We start from the raw sequence: 19,322 nt of genomic DNA on the forward strand, positions 1-19,322 counted from the left end.
TCTCGCTTCCGCAAAGGCATTGCTTTCAACATGGCGCAGAGAACTGAGAAAGAAACCATTCCGTGTAAATGTCGTACCTTACATCTTCTAAAATCTTCAAGAAATTTAGAGTTACTTGTCGAAACGCTGGAGTACTTTTGGAGCAGCCTATCAGGTGTTTGTCGAGATATCCCGGCGTCTTTTTAGGTTATAATAAAGGAATTCCGTTTCTTAGATTTTTTATACTTACTGAATCCTCCTTTTGTTTTGTGCCATCAAGAGAATACGAACTAGTTAGCTTTCTCTTGGTGCCATATATTAGCTATGAGGTATTTTAGATCCTCACACTGTCAAGAGTCGACGAACGTTTGAACTAGAAAATATTTATGAGTGTTATTGAGAGGTAATAACGAAGCGGCCTGAACCAAGCAACGACTACACTAAAACAACAGTCGTCAGGTTTAAGGCTATATTACCTATATGGCCTGGCGTCTTTTTCACTTGCTGACAGCAAAAAGACTAAGAGTGATAGGAAATCTTAATTGTAGTGTTAAATTAAAGGCGTCCTCGAAACATCGCTTGCTGTGATATAAGTCCATAAAATATAGAAAACTTTAGGCTTATAAGCAAGCTCCCGAAAAGAAAGTTTGAGGAATAAAATATATAAATGATTTACTATTAATGACGATGCCTTCAGTTGTTCACTTTGTAATTTAGTTATCTATCCTAGCTATAAATCGTTTATTTAAGCAATTATAAGTCATAGAAACTTCAAAACGGAATCTTACGATGACATTTTAAATTTAAAAGCAAGCTGAACTCTAAAATTTCGATGGTTTTTTAATGTTTAAAAAAAAAAAAAATCTTAAGTGCAATTTCACAAACTTTTTACCCATTAGGGTTATCGAGAGGTGGTCATACATTTAATTTAGGTTAAGTTTTTATGCACTTAACTTGTTCGGGTATAAGTTGTGATTACATCCCCCTAAGAATTAAAAAAAAAAAAAAAAAAACATTAAGCGGCTCAATGGAGTTGTTTAGAAGTGATGTCTTCATTGCAAACACTTGGTCGTTATTTAACAATTATTCGCGAAGGCGAAGTGAATATCGGGGAATAATAACCGAAACGAAGTTGAGGTTATTACTCCCGATATTCACTGAACCTGAGGTGAATAATTGTTTTAGTATAAATACACAGGTGATTCTTTCAACAACAAAAAAAGGAAAAAAAGGAAGATTAAAGACACATTTTTTCCCGATAACAGCAACGAAACGAAATTGAGGTTATTATTCCCGATATTCACTGAACCTGAGGTGAATAACTGTTTAGTAAATACACGGGTGATTCTTTCAAAAAAAGGAAAAAAGGAAGATAAAAGATACATTTTTGTCCGGTTTTAAACCTCATAAAGATCTCCCGCTCATATTGTATATATAACTTTAAAAATTCATGAATAATAAATAACCTTAGAAGAATACAAAATCATGCCAGGTAGACACTTGAAAACAGATATTCAAAAGTTTGATGAAAAAAATTAAGAACGGTGAAAACAGATATTCAGAAGTTCGATGAAAAAAATTAAGAGTGAAATTTATAAAAGAATCAAGTTTATAACATTTATCATTAATTCTAAGTCGTTATTTTCTTAGTTTATAAATTCACGTTGAAATTTAGCAAAATGAATATTAATTAGACTTAAATCAAACGTAAAAACGTTTACCTTGACATGGGATATCTTTCTGCTTGCTCTGAAACAGCTTTTGGCTTGTAGAGATATAGTGACAGCGTTATGAATGAATTAGAACTCAACGATCTCAACGATCTCTTAGTCACATTGTTCTTCCATTCTAGATCATTCCCTTGAGTATCAATTCTTTGTGTAAAAGCACCGCATGAGTAGACACATGAATAAGGACACCACTCAAACAAAGAATCTTTTTCTCACATTAGGCCTGGCCCCATGAGGCTCAAGATAAAAAGGTCTTTAGATAGGATACCAAATATTCTTTAGTTTTTTTCTCGTATAGTGAAAATAATTAGCCTAATTCGTTTTGGAAATATCCCTAATAATGGCAAGGATGCGGCGCATTAGGCCTCGGGTTAAATATAAGTTCGACAAAACAAACATCTGCTTTAAAAAGATGGAACTGGAAATTTTTATTCAGGTTTTTCTTTACAATAAAGTCGCCTCATCAATAATATAGTTTCTAGAACGCAAGCGTTTTTTGTTGGATAAGATAATATTTTAAAACAAAAAGCTAAAAGATAAAAAAATGATACTCATTTGTTCCGCACTGCGATGTTTCGACTGCAATCTGCAATAGACCCGTTTCGAACTCCAAATTACCGCTGTGTTTCTTGATTACAGACTCATTTGCACAGGGTTAGCCTCGAGTTTGTGCAGAATATTCACGTGTTCCAGTCATGGTCCGTCAAGTTTCAAAGTGTTTGTATTGTTGAAGCTGTGCATTCTTTACTTTACCGTTGGTATTTATGAATATTTAGACACTGATACGAGGCTTACCCTGCGCAAATGAGTGGTCTATTCTTCATCAGGTGATACAGACTTTCGCAATGTCCATATTCGTCTATGTACGAGTCTCGACGCGCGCTTCCTTAAGCACAGGCAGCCCAATCAGGATCAAACGCGACTTTAGACAATCTTTTGCCCGTAGCCTGCGTTTCTTCTGGTCTGCGGCGGCCAAAAGAAACGCAGGCTCTGGGTACGAGATCATCGGCATAATCCATTTTTTGACGCATGCGGAAGTGGAATATAATAAACGAAAATCATGCTTTCAAGCAGAGTTCTGTGTTTAATTATGGTCAAAATAGAAATTATAAATCCGGAACATATGTATATTATATTTTGCCAAGTCTTTGAACGCATGCGCTCTTATACCGGAAATACAAGAAATGCGTGCGTTTCATTCTTTTTTCTTTCCGGGGATTTTCCTCTGCTAGATTTCATTTAACGGATTTGGGTTGACAAGAATAGATCACTCAAAAATAGAAAGGTTTTACTATTCTATATTCTATTACTTTGAAAATCAAAAAAGAAAAACGGAAAAAAGGAGCAAAAGCGTTAGTAGGAATAATGTTTAGGTTACCCATCCAAGTGCTAACCCTCAACAGACGAGCTTGACTTAGTATCTTGAACGACAACGATTTATCCACTGCACCACGGTTTCAGGTGAATCAGCTTAACAATAGCCGTGAAAACAATGCACCAAATAGACTAGACTTTCTAACATTTTTCAACCGATTCCGTGCGTGTCAGAGATGCAAGGGATTAGCTGATATGGTCTGGGGCCCGGCTGGTCTCTCCCCTGATGCTTCGGCTAGAATATTTTCTTGCGTAATTCGTACACCCAAGGGCAGAAGGATTTAATCGCCGTCATGTCCGAAGTCCATACGACGCCCCAGCTCTGCGGATGTCTCGGGGGTATGGCACAGAGGAGTCGAATTTTTTGATTTTTTTTTTTTTGGTGGGTTCGAATTCCGTCTTATCCACATAAGATTTTTTAAAATCCATTTTTTATTAGATTTAAATCTTCAACAATGAGCTAATGCAATCTTTTTAGGAAAAAAAGATTTACCACAGTCGGTTGCATATAAGGTTGTATAAGTTCGACCAGACGTTATCAGTCATATGAGAAACATCAATACGCGAAAAGTAGACCTATGCTTTCCTATCTTTCCTGGCAAAATTTACTGACAAGAACATTTACTGCACCTGGATCATTATATGCCCGCAAAGGACTAGTGGATGGTGCCGTGAAGACTTCTGGGTAATATTGCGCAATTTCTGCATTTTCTGACAAGGAAAATTAACATTTACCCCAGTAAATAACATAATAACAAAGGATTGTAAAAAGTTAAGAAAATTAATTGGTGATTCTGACTGAGAACATTGGGGTATTTGATCTTGTTGCGTCATGGAGCAAGATCAAATTCACAAGTAGTGTGACATGCATAACGAAAAACTGTTTATTTTATAGCCTAAAAAAGGGCAAAACCTGCAATTATTTTAATATGTAGAGAACTCCTTAAGGGAGAAGATCGTCTTAGACGAGTTAAACGAAAATATTATTTTCTGTGAAACATTGCATTATGTTTTGGCTAACATTGCAAACTTCTTCAGCTGTACTAGGCCTTCGTTCATGATACAGGCAGCCCAGTAATCGCCTATAGAGCGTCTTGTTTTACGATAAACATGCATGAAGAGGTTTTGACTAATTTGCATACGGATTTAGACCATGCGTAGACGTTTTTCACTTGTGTCACTTTGACACTCAATTTTTCTTTTCACTTGCTTCGCTTTGAATCTTCGAGTCTCAAAGAACAATCCTACAGTGAGTGGTGCAGACTCCATGGTGTGTCTGTTTTAAACACCTCGTAAGACAAGTTGAAAAGTTTCGTTCATTACAAATCCACAATAAATATGCTTCTTTCTAAAATTTCCAGATATTTAACCTACATTATCTTCTCTCTTTTTAAGAGGCCGTTTTTATATCTTTCGCTTTGTCATCCTCAATGACAACGATCTCGTACCCAGACCCCTTATATCTTACTACGCATGCTCGACGCAATTATTTTGCCGAGCATGCGCGGTAAGAAATGAGAGCTCTGGAAACGAGATTGCACCGGCGACTGCACAACGCCCATGCGTAGTGAACATTCTAGAATTTTAGCAAAAGACACACATATAATAATGATCGAGTTGGGAATGCCTCAGTCACAAGCGTGTTTTACATTAGGGTCCTATAAAATGATGACAATATAAAAAGACCAATACAAGATAACTATATTAACAAAGATAAGCTTAAATAAACAGCCATAAAACATATGTGAATATACACCTATTTCAATAAACGTTGTCATCGCCAAAGGCGATAGGCAATAAGCGATAGGCGCAAAGCGATAGGAGATAGGTCATTCCAAGATCCAAGAATAGCTGGAATGACTTGTGTTTCTGCTTCTTATTCTCGTCAAGAACATGGACCTTAGTGTTGAGACTGATTTGATGCCTTTGTATTCGACGAAACCATAATTATCACATCACCATCAATCACGATGACAATGTTTTTTGAAATAGGTGTATAAGAAGAGATAACTAACTACTAAAACTAGTGTGAGCTGCGTCGGTGTTTCTAATGAAACAGTAAGAATGATAAAAAGGTAAATTATACACCGTTAAAAGATCAAAAAAATTTACTGACGTTTCGGACGCTAGTCCTTCGTCGGAGTAAAAGAGGAATATATGATATATATTTTTAAAAAAAGAAGAAAAGTACAAATACGAATACAATACTAAAATACACCACCCTCTAACGATCCCAAAGCTTTTAAGTTATCAGTGACGTATATCCGGGTCCATCTACCCACAAAATGGACCCTTCCCAAACGTATCGTGCATATAATACGAGGCTGACATGGATATGATTTTTCTTTTCCCTAAGTACTATACTATACAGCAATGCAACTACATCTTATGTTTCTAGTTCCTACAAGCCATTATTTGGACTTTGAGTTCTAAAGAGCCTGCGTATGTTCTGGTCAGCAATCATCAGCAATAGCGCATGCGCATATTCTTCACGCTACGTTATTGGTAAAAGACAAGACATGATTAGGTCGCTGTTGCACATCGCTGGGCTTGCTGTTCATCTCTTGTACCGTGGTATTTGGGTTAGTTGTCTTGCTGCTTGACTTTTTACAGTAAATATATATGAGGACAGCTATTATTATGAGTACTACGACAACGACTGCACCCGCAATGAGGTAGGTTGTGAGACGACTATCTGAAAGTGGAAAAGAAGCCAAGAAATGAAATGGAAATAGCACATTTTGTCCACCCCACATTTCAACCATATATTCGCACATAACGGGTAGTGTAGAATTAGAGATTTTCGCAACTTTAAGACGTGAGCAATTCAGATTTCCTCATTAAATTTAAGACTCAAAACTCGATTTTAAAACTCAATTCGTAGACTTTACTTCTAGGTTCATTCACATTCTTTCACGTCTCTACAGAAGCAACAAAATGTGTCTACACACACACACATCTCACGTGACACTTCACATATTACGTCATTTCCGTTCTTACAGGTAGTGTTTGTTTGTGATTGTAGGCTGGTAATAAGATACATTCAGCTGATTGATACCGGGACATAGACTACTCTCTGGTTCTAAGCACATGACGGGCAGTGTTTGCCTTCGACGTTCTAGGGCTTCTCCATGACCATGATCACCATCATCATCATCATTATCACTATCATCAACATTATCATCATTATCACTATCATTAACATTATCATCATCACGATCATCATCATCATTATCACTATCATCAACATTATCATCATCATCATCAACATTATCATCATCATCACTATCATCAACATTATCATCATCATTATCATCATCATCACTATCATCAACATCATCATCATCATTATCATCATCATCATTATCGCTATCATCAACATTATCATCATCACCATCATCATCATCATTATCATTATCACATCATTATTTTTTGTTACCTTCCTTTGCACATGTGGGCACAGTTCCATTCCACTCGCCATCTTTACAGGACAGATCCCCCGAGCCTTTCATGTGGTAATCCTTGCTACATGTGATTTGGTATGTGATCTTGCCATCAGGAGTGTCATTTCTGTTCACAACTGCACCCGGGATATTTGGATAGATTGGAATGCAAGCTGGAAGAAGCCAAAGAGGAAATGCTCATGTTAACCAGAATAGTAATAGTAATAGTCTTTTGGAACAGACAGACAGACAGACAGACAGACAGACAGACAGACAGACAGGCAGGCAGGCAGGCAGGCAGGCAGGCAGGCAGGCAGGCAGGCAGACAGACAGAAAGGCAGACAGACAAACAGACGGACAGAGAGGTAGGCAGGCAGGCAGACAAACGAACAAACCTTTCTTAGTAGTAGCACTCAAAATAGCTGAAAACTCAGAGTACGTTTGGCGGGAAGCCACTCCGATGTCAACCTTCTTTGTCACACTAATGTCAAACAGACACTGAACATTCCCACCACAGGCAGCCCGCGCCTGTCTCTCAAGGTCATAGTTATTAAAATTGATGTCGTCTTTGTTGATAAAGGTGGGTTGGTAGGAGGGACGAGAGTAGGACGAGTGGTCCTTTCCTTGATGGTACTTGAAGAGTGATTCGAATGCCTTTGTTTCCCCTTTGCAAATAAAAGAAATGAGAGATGAGAAAATAAAAAAAAAAAGGGATGCTTTTCAGATTAGCCCCCAAGTCCCAGTCTCCACACAAAACACGAAATTCAAAAATAAATAATCTAAAAAAAAAATTTTTTTTTGTCAAACTTCTAGGGATAAATTAAAGAACACATAGCCTGTAAACTAGTTCAAATGGCGTCGATACAAGACCTTTTAGCTTTTTCAGCTTTTTCAAGAAAGAAAAAAAGGTTGCTGAAGTTAACTCTTAAAAAATGGTCGTAGCTCTCCCACTTTTATTCAGTAAGAAATTAATGACCCTCCTATAGAGTGTTCTCACTCAGTCCCTAGAGAGTTTACTGACAAAAGAGATGGCAGCCATATTGGATTGTTTACCTATAACAAAAGACACTAATGACAAAGTTATTGTCAAAGGTACACAGTCAACAAGCAACCAGCTTTCGTCGAGATATAAAGCTTTAACTCACCTCAAAAATACAAACTCTCATTGATCACCCGTGACTGTTAAGCCCCAGCTCTCCCCCCATAAAAATGTACCTTCCCTAATAACGGCAAGCTTCAACCAATTAAACATGCCTTTTTATATTTTTATTTTTAAATCCTTACATTTTGCAGCAAAATCGTAGTGAATTTTTCTTGCGCTGGAATTCGTTTCCATGAATGTACCATCTGGAAGAAGGAAATCCTTTTCCTTGTCGTCATCCCAGTAACCAAGGAGACCACTTGTGTTGCCTATGGAACAAAAAATATAGCTGGTGATAAATATCTATGTTGGCTAACAGATGGCCCATGTGGGACACGCAGCTAGTTAGACGATTTGCTGTAAAGGAGGAGGGATGAGGGAGGGGGAGGAGGAGTGAGGAGATAGGAGAAGGAGGGAGAAGGTGGGAGGGAGAAGGAGGGAGGGAAAGGCAAAGACAAGGAGGAAAAAAGAGGGAGAAGGAGAAGGGAGGAGGAGAAAGAAGAAGAGTGGAGGAGGACAAAGAAGAAAGGAGAAGTACAAGAGGAAGGAAAAGAAACCATAAAAGGGCCGAAATGTAGGAAAAAGAAGAAGAAGAGAAATTGACGAAGGAAGAGGGAGAAGACAAAGAATAGGACACAGAAGCAATAAGGCGCGGCAGTCCATGTTAAACGACGAAGAAGAATGAGGAAATCTATATATAGTGTAGAACCACAGGGAGCACAACGACACTAGATACCATAAGGGAATTTTAAAGGAAAAAAAAGGCACACGCGAAAAAAAAAAGTTATAGTGCATTTTTATGGGTTTTTTTTTTACTCTTTCGTATTTTGGAGGACATTATCTTGACTTCAAAATTCACCATTCACTTTTATCTTAATTGGGCTCCCTGTGGTAGGACTATATTCTACCTTTGAACTTCTGTGGTACGAGTAGTATCATCTGAAGTAGATGAGGAGTTCCAGTCAAGGTAACTGATATCCCCGAGTGAAATATCACTGAGTATTTAGTCAAGTTAGCGTACTTCAGTATGGATACCCCCGTGAACTCTGTGATCCCTTCCTGTTCAAGTTCCGCCATTTCACCGTTTAAGAAAACATCAACCATTCCTCTTCCATTGAGTTGAATCTGTCAAATCAACAAATAGACATCAGTTTTTTATGTGTCTGTCCTCTTATTGACGATAAATTGGGTCATCACATTGTCAAAGTAGTGTAGATTCACGAGGCGTTTTGTTTTTTACAATAACAAAAACGATAAAACTTCTCATTTTTAGCGATCAAAACAACCAACGGAAAGAGCGCGCGCTCGTTGACGTCAGCTTCATCCGTCTGTCCTCTTATCGATAATAGATAACCAAATCAGCGCGCGAGAAATTCGTAAGTTATTGTAAAATAAGAAAAGGGTTTATTTATTTTGGATTGTTACGTTAACAGTATGACGCGCCTAACCGTGCGCACCAAATAATACTACACCAAAGTCCAAAATGGCGCACGGTCGAGAGTGTTACATGAATACAAGGCATCCAGGGCCAAATGCAAAGAAATAATATGGTGTCAATGCAAAGTATACACTCTTCTGTCTTTCTTTCCTTCTTATATTCAGGAACGCGATAATTTGGTAGCATCAAATTATAAGAAAATACTGTAAATTTGGCCCTGGATGCCTCGCTTTCAATTGGCCATGTGCCATTTTGGATTTAGGCGTATAAGATATGGTAAATTACAGTAGAGCAATAACCCTTATTCGTGGTTTGACAATGGATACAAAGGAAATAACGATGATATCCCGACGAGTTTCAAAACAATAGCTGTTCATTCCCCTAAAGGTTTGTCACGCTCAATTGGAAAAACATTGTCGCATCAGGAATAAGGTCTATTATATTGTAATAAATTATTTTATGTTACGCAATTTTTCCACCATGCCTTTGTTTTTCCCAATTTCGTTACATGCTCGTTGCCCGCCATGTTACCTCGCAAATACGTTCAATGACGTCATTCGGTAAAAATGGGCACAAATGTTGACGCTTCTTGTCAATTGTTGCATAAATATGACCACGTGACCTGCATCACGTGACGTGAGATATATCTTTCTTACCTGTACAGTGTGGGACCCATTCTCTTTGGTTGCAAAAGCAGTGTACACTGTGCCCATATCGCGGCGAGTCAGTGGTTCCATTCTTCCCTGTAGCGTGAAGTCGCAGAGCGGAACATTGAGTATTTTAAATTCACCGTAGCCGTTAAAAGTGTATTCCACTCCATCGAGCGTGATCATGTGGGGATCGCCAAAAGCAGTGGCTAAAAAATAATTCATTAAATAACTGTAATAAATCTCGCATTCTGATTGGTTGGGAGCTTGTGATTTATGAGAGCACACACCACGCTTGCGCACTTTTAATTACGTCATTCCTATCTAAGATAACGTAATTTGTTTTTTATGAAAAAAAAAAACGCTTGCTTGCTGTGCTGTGTGAATTTATAAAACACTTGGGGATTGGTAGAACCCTCGAGAAGTGTCGAGAAGCACTCTACTACGCATTATGCTTCTCCTAACCCTTCTCTCGTGTTCTGCCAATCCCCGAATGCTTTATAAATGCACACAGCACACGTGTACGTTTTCTATTTCCTCAATATATGCAACCGGAAAAATTGATCAGTAAGTGAAAAACGACCAGACGAGTTTTGCCCTGTCCCCTACCCTATAGGGAACCATAGCAAAACCGACTGACTGGGTCGGGGTGGTTCATAATATTGTCCATGACAAATTTGACTCACCGGGTCGGGGTGGTTCATAGTATTGTCCATTGTCGGATGGTCGTTTTATATAATAGTTCCGACAGCTTGCACCACTTGACAAAAAACAGCAGTCCAAATATGGAACAATGTCGTGGAAAAAATGGCTGATGTATGGAATCCCTTTGTCGACATGTACTCGGTCCAGACTTCCCGCGCTACCAAATTTAAGCATGAGGTTACCTTGGTGATTGTAGCAACACTGTTGACCAGCTCCTTGATCACTTGTAAAAAAGTAAAAATACACAGTTTTTAAATTAGACAAATACCGCTTTTATCCTTGATTACAAGCTCATCTACTTGGGATAAGCCTTACTTCAGCGTCAAAATTATTTACAAATACTAACGGTATAAGTAAAAAGATTGCACAACTTCAACAATGAGTCATTCCCTTGACAGTTGCATGACATTTTTTGGCATTATGGATCATTATTGCAACTTGCCACTAACCGTTCTTAGCCCATGTTCACATAGGAGGAGGATGATCCTACAACTAGGATCTTTCCTGCAGGTGAATCAACCATGCATTCAGTTGACATGAGAAAAACACTTGCAAACTTTATCCCTGGTGCTAAGATCTTCCTATCTGCGAGACAGGAAGATCCTACTGCTAGGAAGATCCTAGTACCCGAAAGAAGCCTACCAATGTGCATGTAAACAGAAAGCAATAAATATATAGCCGGTAGGTTGATTCCCCTGCAAGGAAGATCCTACCCGTAGGATCATCCTCCTCCCATGTAGACAGGTCCTTAGCATACCTCGGAGTAATGGTCCTTATACAAAGTTTAGCTCCTCGGTGATACATAGCGCAGCCATCTTCGTTTTTCGTGTGACAAAATTCATCTTCGGTGTACCTTCCCCGGTCTGCCATGGCTTGAAGGAGGTTCCGAGGACATGCAAGGAAAGTCGTATCCTCTATTGATAAAAAGCACGAGTGAGTGAGCGAGATTAAAAGAGTAAGACAAAAGGAAAGAGAAAAAGGAGAAACAAAAGAAATAAAAAAGAAATTGTAGCAAGCCAGGCAGCAAGGAGGTAAGGAGGCAAGGAGGCAAGGAGGCAAGGAGGCAAGGAGGCAAGGAGGCAAGGAGGCAAGGAGGCAAGGAGCCAAGGAGCCAAGGAGCCAAGGAGCCAAACAAAAAGTCAGAATTTTAAAATTAAATTATCTTACTACAACATCTCTCACCTGTAAACTGTCTAGGGTTTGGTTCATTATTGGCCCAATTTTTACATCGAACCCCGGCACTGTTAAAGTTCAACCACATGAAAACATCACTCCAGATCCACGCGGCGCGATAATGGGTCTGGCACAATGGCTCTTGTACGACCCTGACTAGGGTAATGAACCTTCCATCCTCGTCTCTGAAGATAATATAAAACAATTTCACTTTTAGGGTATGATCTGTGAGCCAGCTCAGAGTGCCCTGACTTAGATAATCTCAGGGATGTTTCAGGGTGCGATCTGTGAGGGCCGTGCCCTGACTTAGATCAGCCCCAAAGGGTTGTCTCAGGGTTCGATCTGCGAATTAGCCGTGCCTTGACTTAGATCAGCCCAGGGGTCGTTTCAAGGTCAACACGTACCCTTCACCTTGTCCAGGAGGCACATTAATGATACACCTGCCATCGTTTGGGCGCGTACTGATAACAGTATAGTGACTGTGGAACCGAATGTCATCGTCGTTTTTCACATATCTTGATACTTGTACTGAAACCATTTGGGACGAGTTACCGAGCAGTCCACTATCCCAGGTTATCTCAACGTTTACGCCTTCCACCCAAGTATCAGGACTGTTGCGGGTAACCCGCGGGATGACCTTGGTGATTGGGACTGTATGAAAATATAATCAAGTTAACATGATGAAAACGGTTCCGAGTATGGAAAACATCGTTATAAATCCAAGTTTTGGATCAAATTAATTTGTCATTTTGAGGTTGAGGAAAGAACTGGGTCTAGTTGGCATTGCAGTGCATCATGGGGCTGTTCTAGGACATATATTTTCAAGATGGCTTCGTCTATTTCGTCTCCTAAAACAAGGTACTTAATCTATTTTAAGGTTGGTTTCAGGAAATTTCGAAATGGGCTATCGTACGTTGTACATGAGCCCACAATACTTTATAACCTATGCGCATGCGTTCTTCTGCCCCATATCAACATCCCCATATCAACATCCCCATTTTCACTCGTAACGCAATCTCGTACCGAGCCTTGAGTTTTCATTGCGTCGTGTTTTGTCGAGCATGCGTGGTAAAAAAGGGCTCTGCGTACGAGATTGCACTCGTCGCAATGGGTAAAATTTTGAAACAAAACATTTTCAGAATCAAAAAACGTTTATTTTCGGCCCAGACATGGGGAGAATAGAGGAGTCCAAATATGTGTTACCGTAAGTGAATAGTCCATGGAAGTCGAAGCTCCCACCGTTGTTACGGGAAACCCTTAAGGGTACTCTACCAGTCTTGTTTGCCATGGGAACAGCACAGAATGCTCGTATGGCATTGATATAGGTTCCTTTGGTCTCTTTTTCGCCGTCGAATTTGCATATAATGCGGTCATATGGTTGGAAACATGGACCAGCTACGAGTATGTTATCTCCTCCTAACATGGAGCCGAAGCTGGGAGAGATGCTAAGAGATCCTTGGATAAAAATTAAATAAATAAAAATATCAAATAGACCCTTTTGTCGTAAGCCTAATTCCCCCCCTCCCCCCCCCCATTTTTGATCATGTCATTCCCTTGAGTATTATGGTGGAACGTTTTCCCATTACATACCATGTGTCATTCCCTTTAGTATCATTTCCTTGTTTATCGGTCGTGCATAAGAAGACACATGATATATGACTACAACTCATCAAAATAATGGTATTCTCAACACAGTAAAAAGTTGTACCCCCCCCCCCCCCCCGAGATCGCATTTCCTCCTTTAATGAGGGATCTGCTGCTCCCTACTTACCTTTGGCGTTGTACCCCCTGCTTCAGTGTTGGCCCTATCAATACGGGAAGGTGGACCCCTTGTAATCAACGTTTGTCGTTTGGGGAAGATTGCGAATAGCGTCTGTTCTTACCTCTGACGTTGCACCCTCCTCCTTCAATGTCAAAATTATCAATACGGAACATCCACACCCCTGGCATTGCAACGTTTGACGTTTTGGTAAGATTGCGAATAGCGTCTGTTCTTGATCCAGGAATCGTAAAATATCGTATGCCATCACCAGCGTTGAATCCACACTAAGTTCGTAAATCAAAACAAATTAAATATGATTTGAAAAAACTTAGCTATTTGTTTTGTTGTTGTTGCATGTATGCTGCATGTTCCTTGTTGCATGTTATTTACTGAACTTGACATGTATTATATTCATAAGTAAATAACGTCAGCACAGAAGAAAATATAATCAAAACTGTGCAGAAAAAAATTGGGATATCAAAACTATATTCTAGTGCATTTTTTATCTATTTTTATACTCTTTCGTATTACGGAGGACATTATCTTGACCTCGAATTAAAAAAATATTGAAATTTTTCATTTTCCCGATTTTATTTTCACCTATCACTTAGACAGTAGACGATTTACTAAATGACAAGTGGTCAGAAATGGGAAACCTTTACGCCCAAGCTAAATAGTTCTATTTAAACATTTATGCGAAGCATATCTCGAAATTAAAGTGTCCCTTGCTTACCTGAGCAGGAGTGCCTCCAAGTCCCTGTGCGTCACCACCACTAGCAGTTCCCGTTGTCCAGACGATAGAGTCGTAGTTGTACCTGACAAAGGAATGTCGGCCATTTGATATCAAGATCGCCTGGAATGTGTTTGTCTATTGAAAGAAAAAAAAAAAGACTTAGTTATACCATCAACATAATACTAAGCGAGTTTATAATCTAGTGGGGAAACATGCTTTGCTGGACAGGGGAGCCTGTCGCGAGGAAGGTCATCATCGATCATCGTCATCATGTATCATCGTCATCATGCATCATCATCACTATGAATCATCAATATTTATTATATTCATGCACATCACCATCATCGTAAAAGGTAATTAAAGGTATTTGATATTTTTAAACGAGTGAATATAATAAATCCGTCGCCCATTGGTCAAAATTTACGCTTTATGCTGCTATATTCACCTACTGGTGATTATAACGCGCGCACGCGAACGCTCGTTTGTCGATTTGTGCCGCTTACAGAAATATATAGAATTTGAAAAAACAAAAACTCTCTCTCCGTTATTTATTAAATTCACTTGAGTTAAAATTACTAAAACAATTGTTCGCGTCCGGCTCAGTGAATAGGCAGATTAAGATTCCCGTTTTTTCTTCCCGCAAACGGTAAACGTGACCACGTTTTCATCGTTTACCTACATTCCACTTTACCTTTTGCAAACCTTCTCGACAAAGACAAGTATTCTTTTGTTTATCTACTACTTGGAGATTTTTGCGATTCCTTTTCACTAATTTTAAAGAATTCTCTAATGGTCAACTAACGTTTAACGTTTGCCGTAAATGAGAATCTTAGGCTCTCTAATATCGGGGAATATTTACCTCGCCGCTCGAAGACTCGTGTCTCGGTAAATATTCCCTGATATTCACTTCGCCTTCGGCGAATAATTGTTAAATGTATTTTTTTTGTTAAATGTATTTTTATTACTTCGGTAACGCGGGGAGAGGTTGCCTAATTCTTCCTAGCCAGGAGCTACAGCTATTCAAAAAACGTTGTTGGCAGGAGATCTGGAATCACAAATCTAAGACCGAGTGGAGCTGTGGGGGACTGGGAGTGTTTTCTCTTTAAAAATTCAAAATACACTTAGCTAGACAATTCGTCAGCGCAGGTCATCGCTTTTCATCACCTTTTTTCAAACAACTGATTCAAATCACAAAACAATAGACCGTTTCCTCAAGGTTGCGTGCGCATCCAAATTTAAGGAACTTGACGGGCCACGATACCAGAAAAGGAACTTTGTAATGAGGATTAACACAAATATCTATTAGATTTTTCAATAAAAATTTATCAAATCGATTATTTCCCTCTTTAAATATAAAACTGGCTTCTCAATTTTACTGAATTTGCGTTTTTTAGTTTTGTGGCCCGTCAAGTTAGATGCGCACGCAACCTTGAGAAAACGGTCTATTCATTGCTTACAACCCTTAGTAAATATTCTCTTGTGTATAAAGCAATCAACTCACTCTGTTTCTGTTTAAACCACTCGCTCCATAAAAGGCAACTCGATCCCATGTTGCAATAAAAGCCCACGTGGCAACGAAGTTGAACTGTTTCACAAACGCCCGCCTGACATCGTTTGTCGCCTGTTCAAGTATTGCTTGGTCGGTTGTTTCTCTGTACCAAACCTTACCACCTTTCCTCGTATCGACATCTGCCCAAAACGCAGTAAGCAGACGTTCGTTGTTTCCCAGGGGGAAGGGGTCGGGAGTATATTTCGACACTTGTGTCAGAAAAGACACCACGCCATTGGTATTCACCTGGGTAGGAAATGATAGTTAATAAAGTATTATTATTAAGTATTAATGATGTAGATAATAATAATAATAATAATAATAGTAATAATAATAATAACAATAATAGTAATAATAATAATAATAATAATATATTATGTATAAAAAATAATTGTAATTAGAAGCTTTTTAGGGTTAGATTGGCCTTTAGGTTACGCTTTGCGCCCTAGTGTGCCACTTGTATGGAGCATACTAAAGTTTATAAACACTGCTGTCATAATAATGATAATGATAATAATAATAATAATAATATTAATAATAATGATGATGATGATGATGATGATGATAATGATGATAATCTGAAATCGTACTGTTTCAGTTCATTTTATTGCAGGAATAACGTTAATAAAAGGTACAGCGTTGCGTAACGCGTGTTAAGTTACTAAGCCTGTCTGACGACCTCCTCAAAGGATCAACTTATTTCAGAAACTATTTATTCACACAACAAAATTAGCACTGACATTTTGCATACAAATTCATTTAGAAATGTTGTGGAACTGGTTTTCCGCATTCAGGTCCGTAAATGACTGGATTATCGTGTGGAACATCGCCAACTATTCCGGTCATGCGCCCGTGTACAAATGCAGCGGTGTCGCTTGAAAGTGTTAAGCGAGTTAAGTCAGATTTTACAAAGATAGTTTTCGATTTATAAATTTCTGTGTAAACAGTTTTTCACTTGCCGGGGTAGAAGAACAATATATAACATTAAAGCATTTGATTTTTACCAAACATACTTTAATTTGTTTAGAAAAAACCTTTTCGTCTCGATAGTTAGATTTTAACAGTCTTCTTGCCATAAGTGCTTTGTTAAAGTGCAAGAAAACCACAAAAGGTCAAATATTATAAACAGGATTTCTCAAAATCAGAACTAGTTACCTCATTTGCCGGGGTCGATCCTTCAAATAGACACATTCTAAACTACTGATGTCGAATCTGTGGTCGATTGAACGAATTTATACATTTCGTTTTTTACTTTCAAAAAGCTCCGATTTGAGACGAATATTTGTGAGATCTTTCTTCAAGAATAGGCACTTTGTGAAGCAAAAACCTTGAAAATTATACGCAAAATACGGCATGTTTGGTACCAAAATAAAGCTTGAATCCTCAGCTCTCGTTTGCCATCGTTTGTAATAGGATACCTATTAAAGCACAGGAATACCGTAGCTTCCTGTGTTTTTTTTTTTAATACATGATATCCGCTGACTTGGCGATCGGCGCATGGCCGGAATAGTTGGCGATGCATAAAGTTTATGTATGTATGTATGACTCAAGGTTAAGTCGGGGCATGCATTCTCGTATAAGACGTCGCATAATACTTAGAATGCAAGCTTATTTAGTTCACCCAAAAAAGCTTGATTGGCTTGTGCAAGCCAAGCCAATATTGCTTTAAAATTGTTTTAACAATTTTAAAGCAATATTGGCTTGGCTTGCACAAGCCAATCAAGCTTTTTTGGGTGAACTAAATAAGCTTGCATTCTAAGTATTATGCGACGTCTTATACGAGAATGCATGCCCCGACTTAACCTTGAGTCATACATACATACATTTGAAACATTTCATTTCTTTGTTTTTTATTCTTTATTTCATTGAAATAAAATGCTACTAGCTAATCAAATTGTCAAATTGTCAGTTTTAAAAAACTGACAATTTGACAATTTGATTAGCTAGTAGCATTTTATTTCAATGAAATAAAGAATAAAAAACAAAGAAATGAAATGTTTCAAATGTGAAGTGATGAGTGATATAAAGTGTTGAAAGTGTTCAACAAGTTATCAAGTGAAAATTCCGGGAAAAATGACAATTCCGAGAAAGGCTTATTATCCTTCGGTTCAGACCTTCAATCCTTCGGTTCAAACCTTCAATCCTTCGGTTCAAACCTTCAATCCTTCGGTTCAAACCTTCAATCCTTCGGTTCAAACCTTCAATCCTTCGGTTCAAACCTTCAATCCTTCGGTTCAAACATGATGATGCGTGCCCAATAATATTAATAAATATAATGAATTACGAAACCCGAGGATTTGTTTTAATCAAATAACCTAGGTCCGAATATTCCAGAGTTGAATTATTTGAACCAAAGGATGCATGTTTGAATCAAAGGATTGCATGTTTGAATGACGGAGCTTGTTTGAATTTTGGCACGAAAAACGCGCCATAGTTTACTGGATGCTCGGCTTATTTAATACCGCGTTTTGTTTCAACTGATAGTTTTTTCGGGCTTAAAACAGAAGGAACAAAACCGAAGAAAATTTCTAACGTGATGGCAATAGAATCTAAGAAAACAAAATAAAATTTCTGGAAACTCGAAAACCTGCGAATGTTTAGAAGAAGCTTTTGCAGTATTTTTGCAACTAGAATTTCATCAGTTCGGAAAATCCCGGGATCAACAGTAGGGCGTGATCTTCGAGAACGACTTTCAAAACAGCGGTGTTGCCAGTGATATCACACTGATATCACTGAACTAAATTTGGCCTAACTTGCGTAGAGAATTTCTCAATTCTAAAGCTCGAAAAACTGGGCTGTACTGCTATTAGTACTTACATAGAGCCTGTCGTGGTAGTTGTCGAAGAATGGAAATGGCATAGTAATGCTGACCCAGCCAGAACTGCCATCATCATTTGTAGGCACTCTTCTGTCATTCGTCAAACTACCGAATGGGTAGAACTGTTCTACCGGAAGGCAATGACACGGATTGAAGACAAAACTGACCAAAAACACCAGAAGAGCAGTCTTCTGTCGATTACGAGAGCTTGTCATTGCAAACTCGAGCAAATTTGCAATGCTCAGGTCGTTAGGAATTATAGGAGCGTTGAAAGAAGTAAAGTCTAGTTTTCTGGAGCCGACCTAAGGAAGAATCCTTGTCCTACCGAAGTGTTCTTGTTGGCGCTGTTGAAGAAGTTGCACCACTGATGTCGTGCCCTCGCAGCTGACAAAATTTTGCATTGCTAATAATTCTGGGAAATTTTTGATTATTACATAATATCTACCTGTTTGAATGACGTGTCTCTAATGAACTATTAAATAGCATGGACTTCCTTGGTAGTAACTTGACCTCATCTAAGCTGGGCTTATTATTACCCTACTATACGAGTCGCTAACTATCTTGATGTGGCCTTAACTTTAAGGGGGGGGGGGGGGGGGGGGGAATTCGAAGGGAACTGCAAGGTTTGTCCGTCCGTCCTTGCTTGCTTTTCCTATTTTGTCCTTCCTATTTTTGTCCGCGGTCCTATTTCCCCCAGTTTTTTATTTCTGACTATATTTTCTCCAGTGTTTATGAATAGGAAACGCACGTAATCATATGATTGGGAAACATACGGTACCGTCATACTGCATGCACACGGTACGACATTCCGTAACATTGAAAATGGCTTC

At 38.7% G+C, this 19,322-nt stretch overlaps 1 protein-coding gene across 1 annotated transcript; it reads right to left on the reverse strand.

Moving 5' to 3' along the window:
* Positions 1 to 4,665: 4,665 nt before the first annotated feature.
* On the reverse strand, positions 4,666 to 18,884 carry LOC116307556 (protein mesh). The gene is made up of 15 exons (XM_031717865.2): positions 18,492 to 18,884; positions 15,627 to 15,920; positions 14,126 to 14,260; positions 13,514 to 13,676; positions 12,834 to 13,085; positions 12,035 to 12,281; positions 11,640 to 11,815; positions 11,215 to 11,371; positions 10,439 to 10,680; positions 9,762 to 9,961; positions 8,576 to 8,792; positions 7,811 to 7,936; positions 6,922 to 7,191; positions 6,523 to 6,699; positions 4,666 to 5,778 (listed from the first exon to the last, which is right to left on the reverse strand). The coding sequence occupies exons 1-15, from the start codon at positions 18,705 to 18,707 to the stop codon at positions 5,573 to 5,575; spliced, it is 3,078 nt and encodes a 1,025-aa protein (XP_031573725.2). The 5' UTR covers positions 18,708 to 18,884; the 3' UTR covers positions 4,666 to 5,572.
* Positions 18,885 to 19,322: the final 438 nt, after the last annotated feature.

The sequence above is a fragment of the Actinia tenebrosa genome, unplaced genomic scaffold (assembly GCF_029948245.1).
Source record: "Actinia tenebrosa isolate PJP-AT-01 unplaced genomic scaffold, QUT_ActTen_1.0 PGA_scaffold0__85_contigs__length_37466705, whole genome shotgun sequence".
NCBI lineage: Eukaryota > Metazoa > Cnidaria > Anthozoa > Actiniaria > Actiniidae > Actinia > Actinia tenebrosa.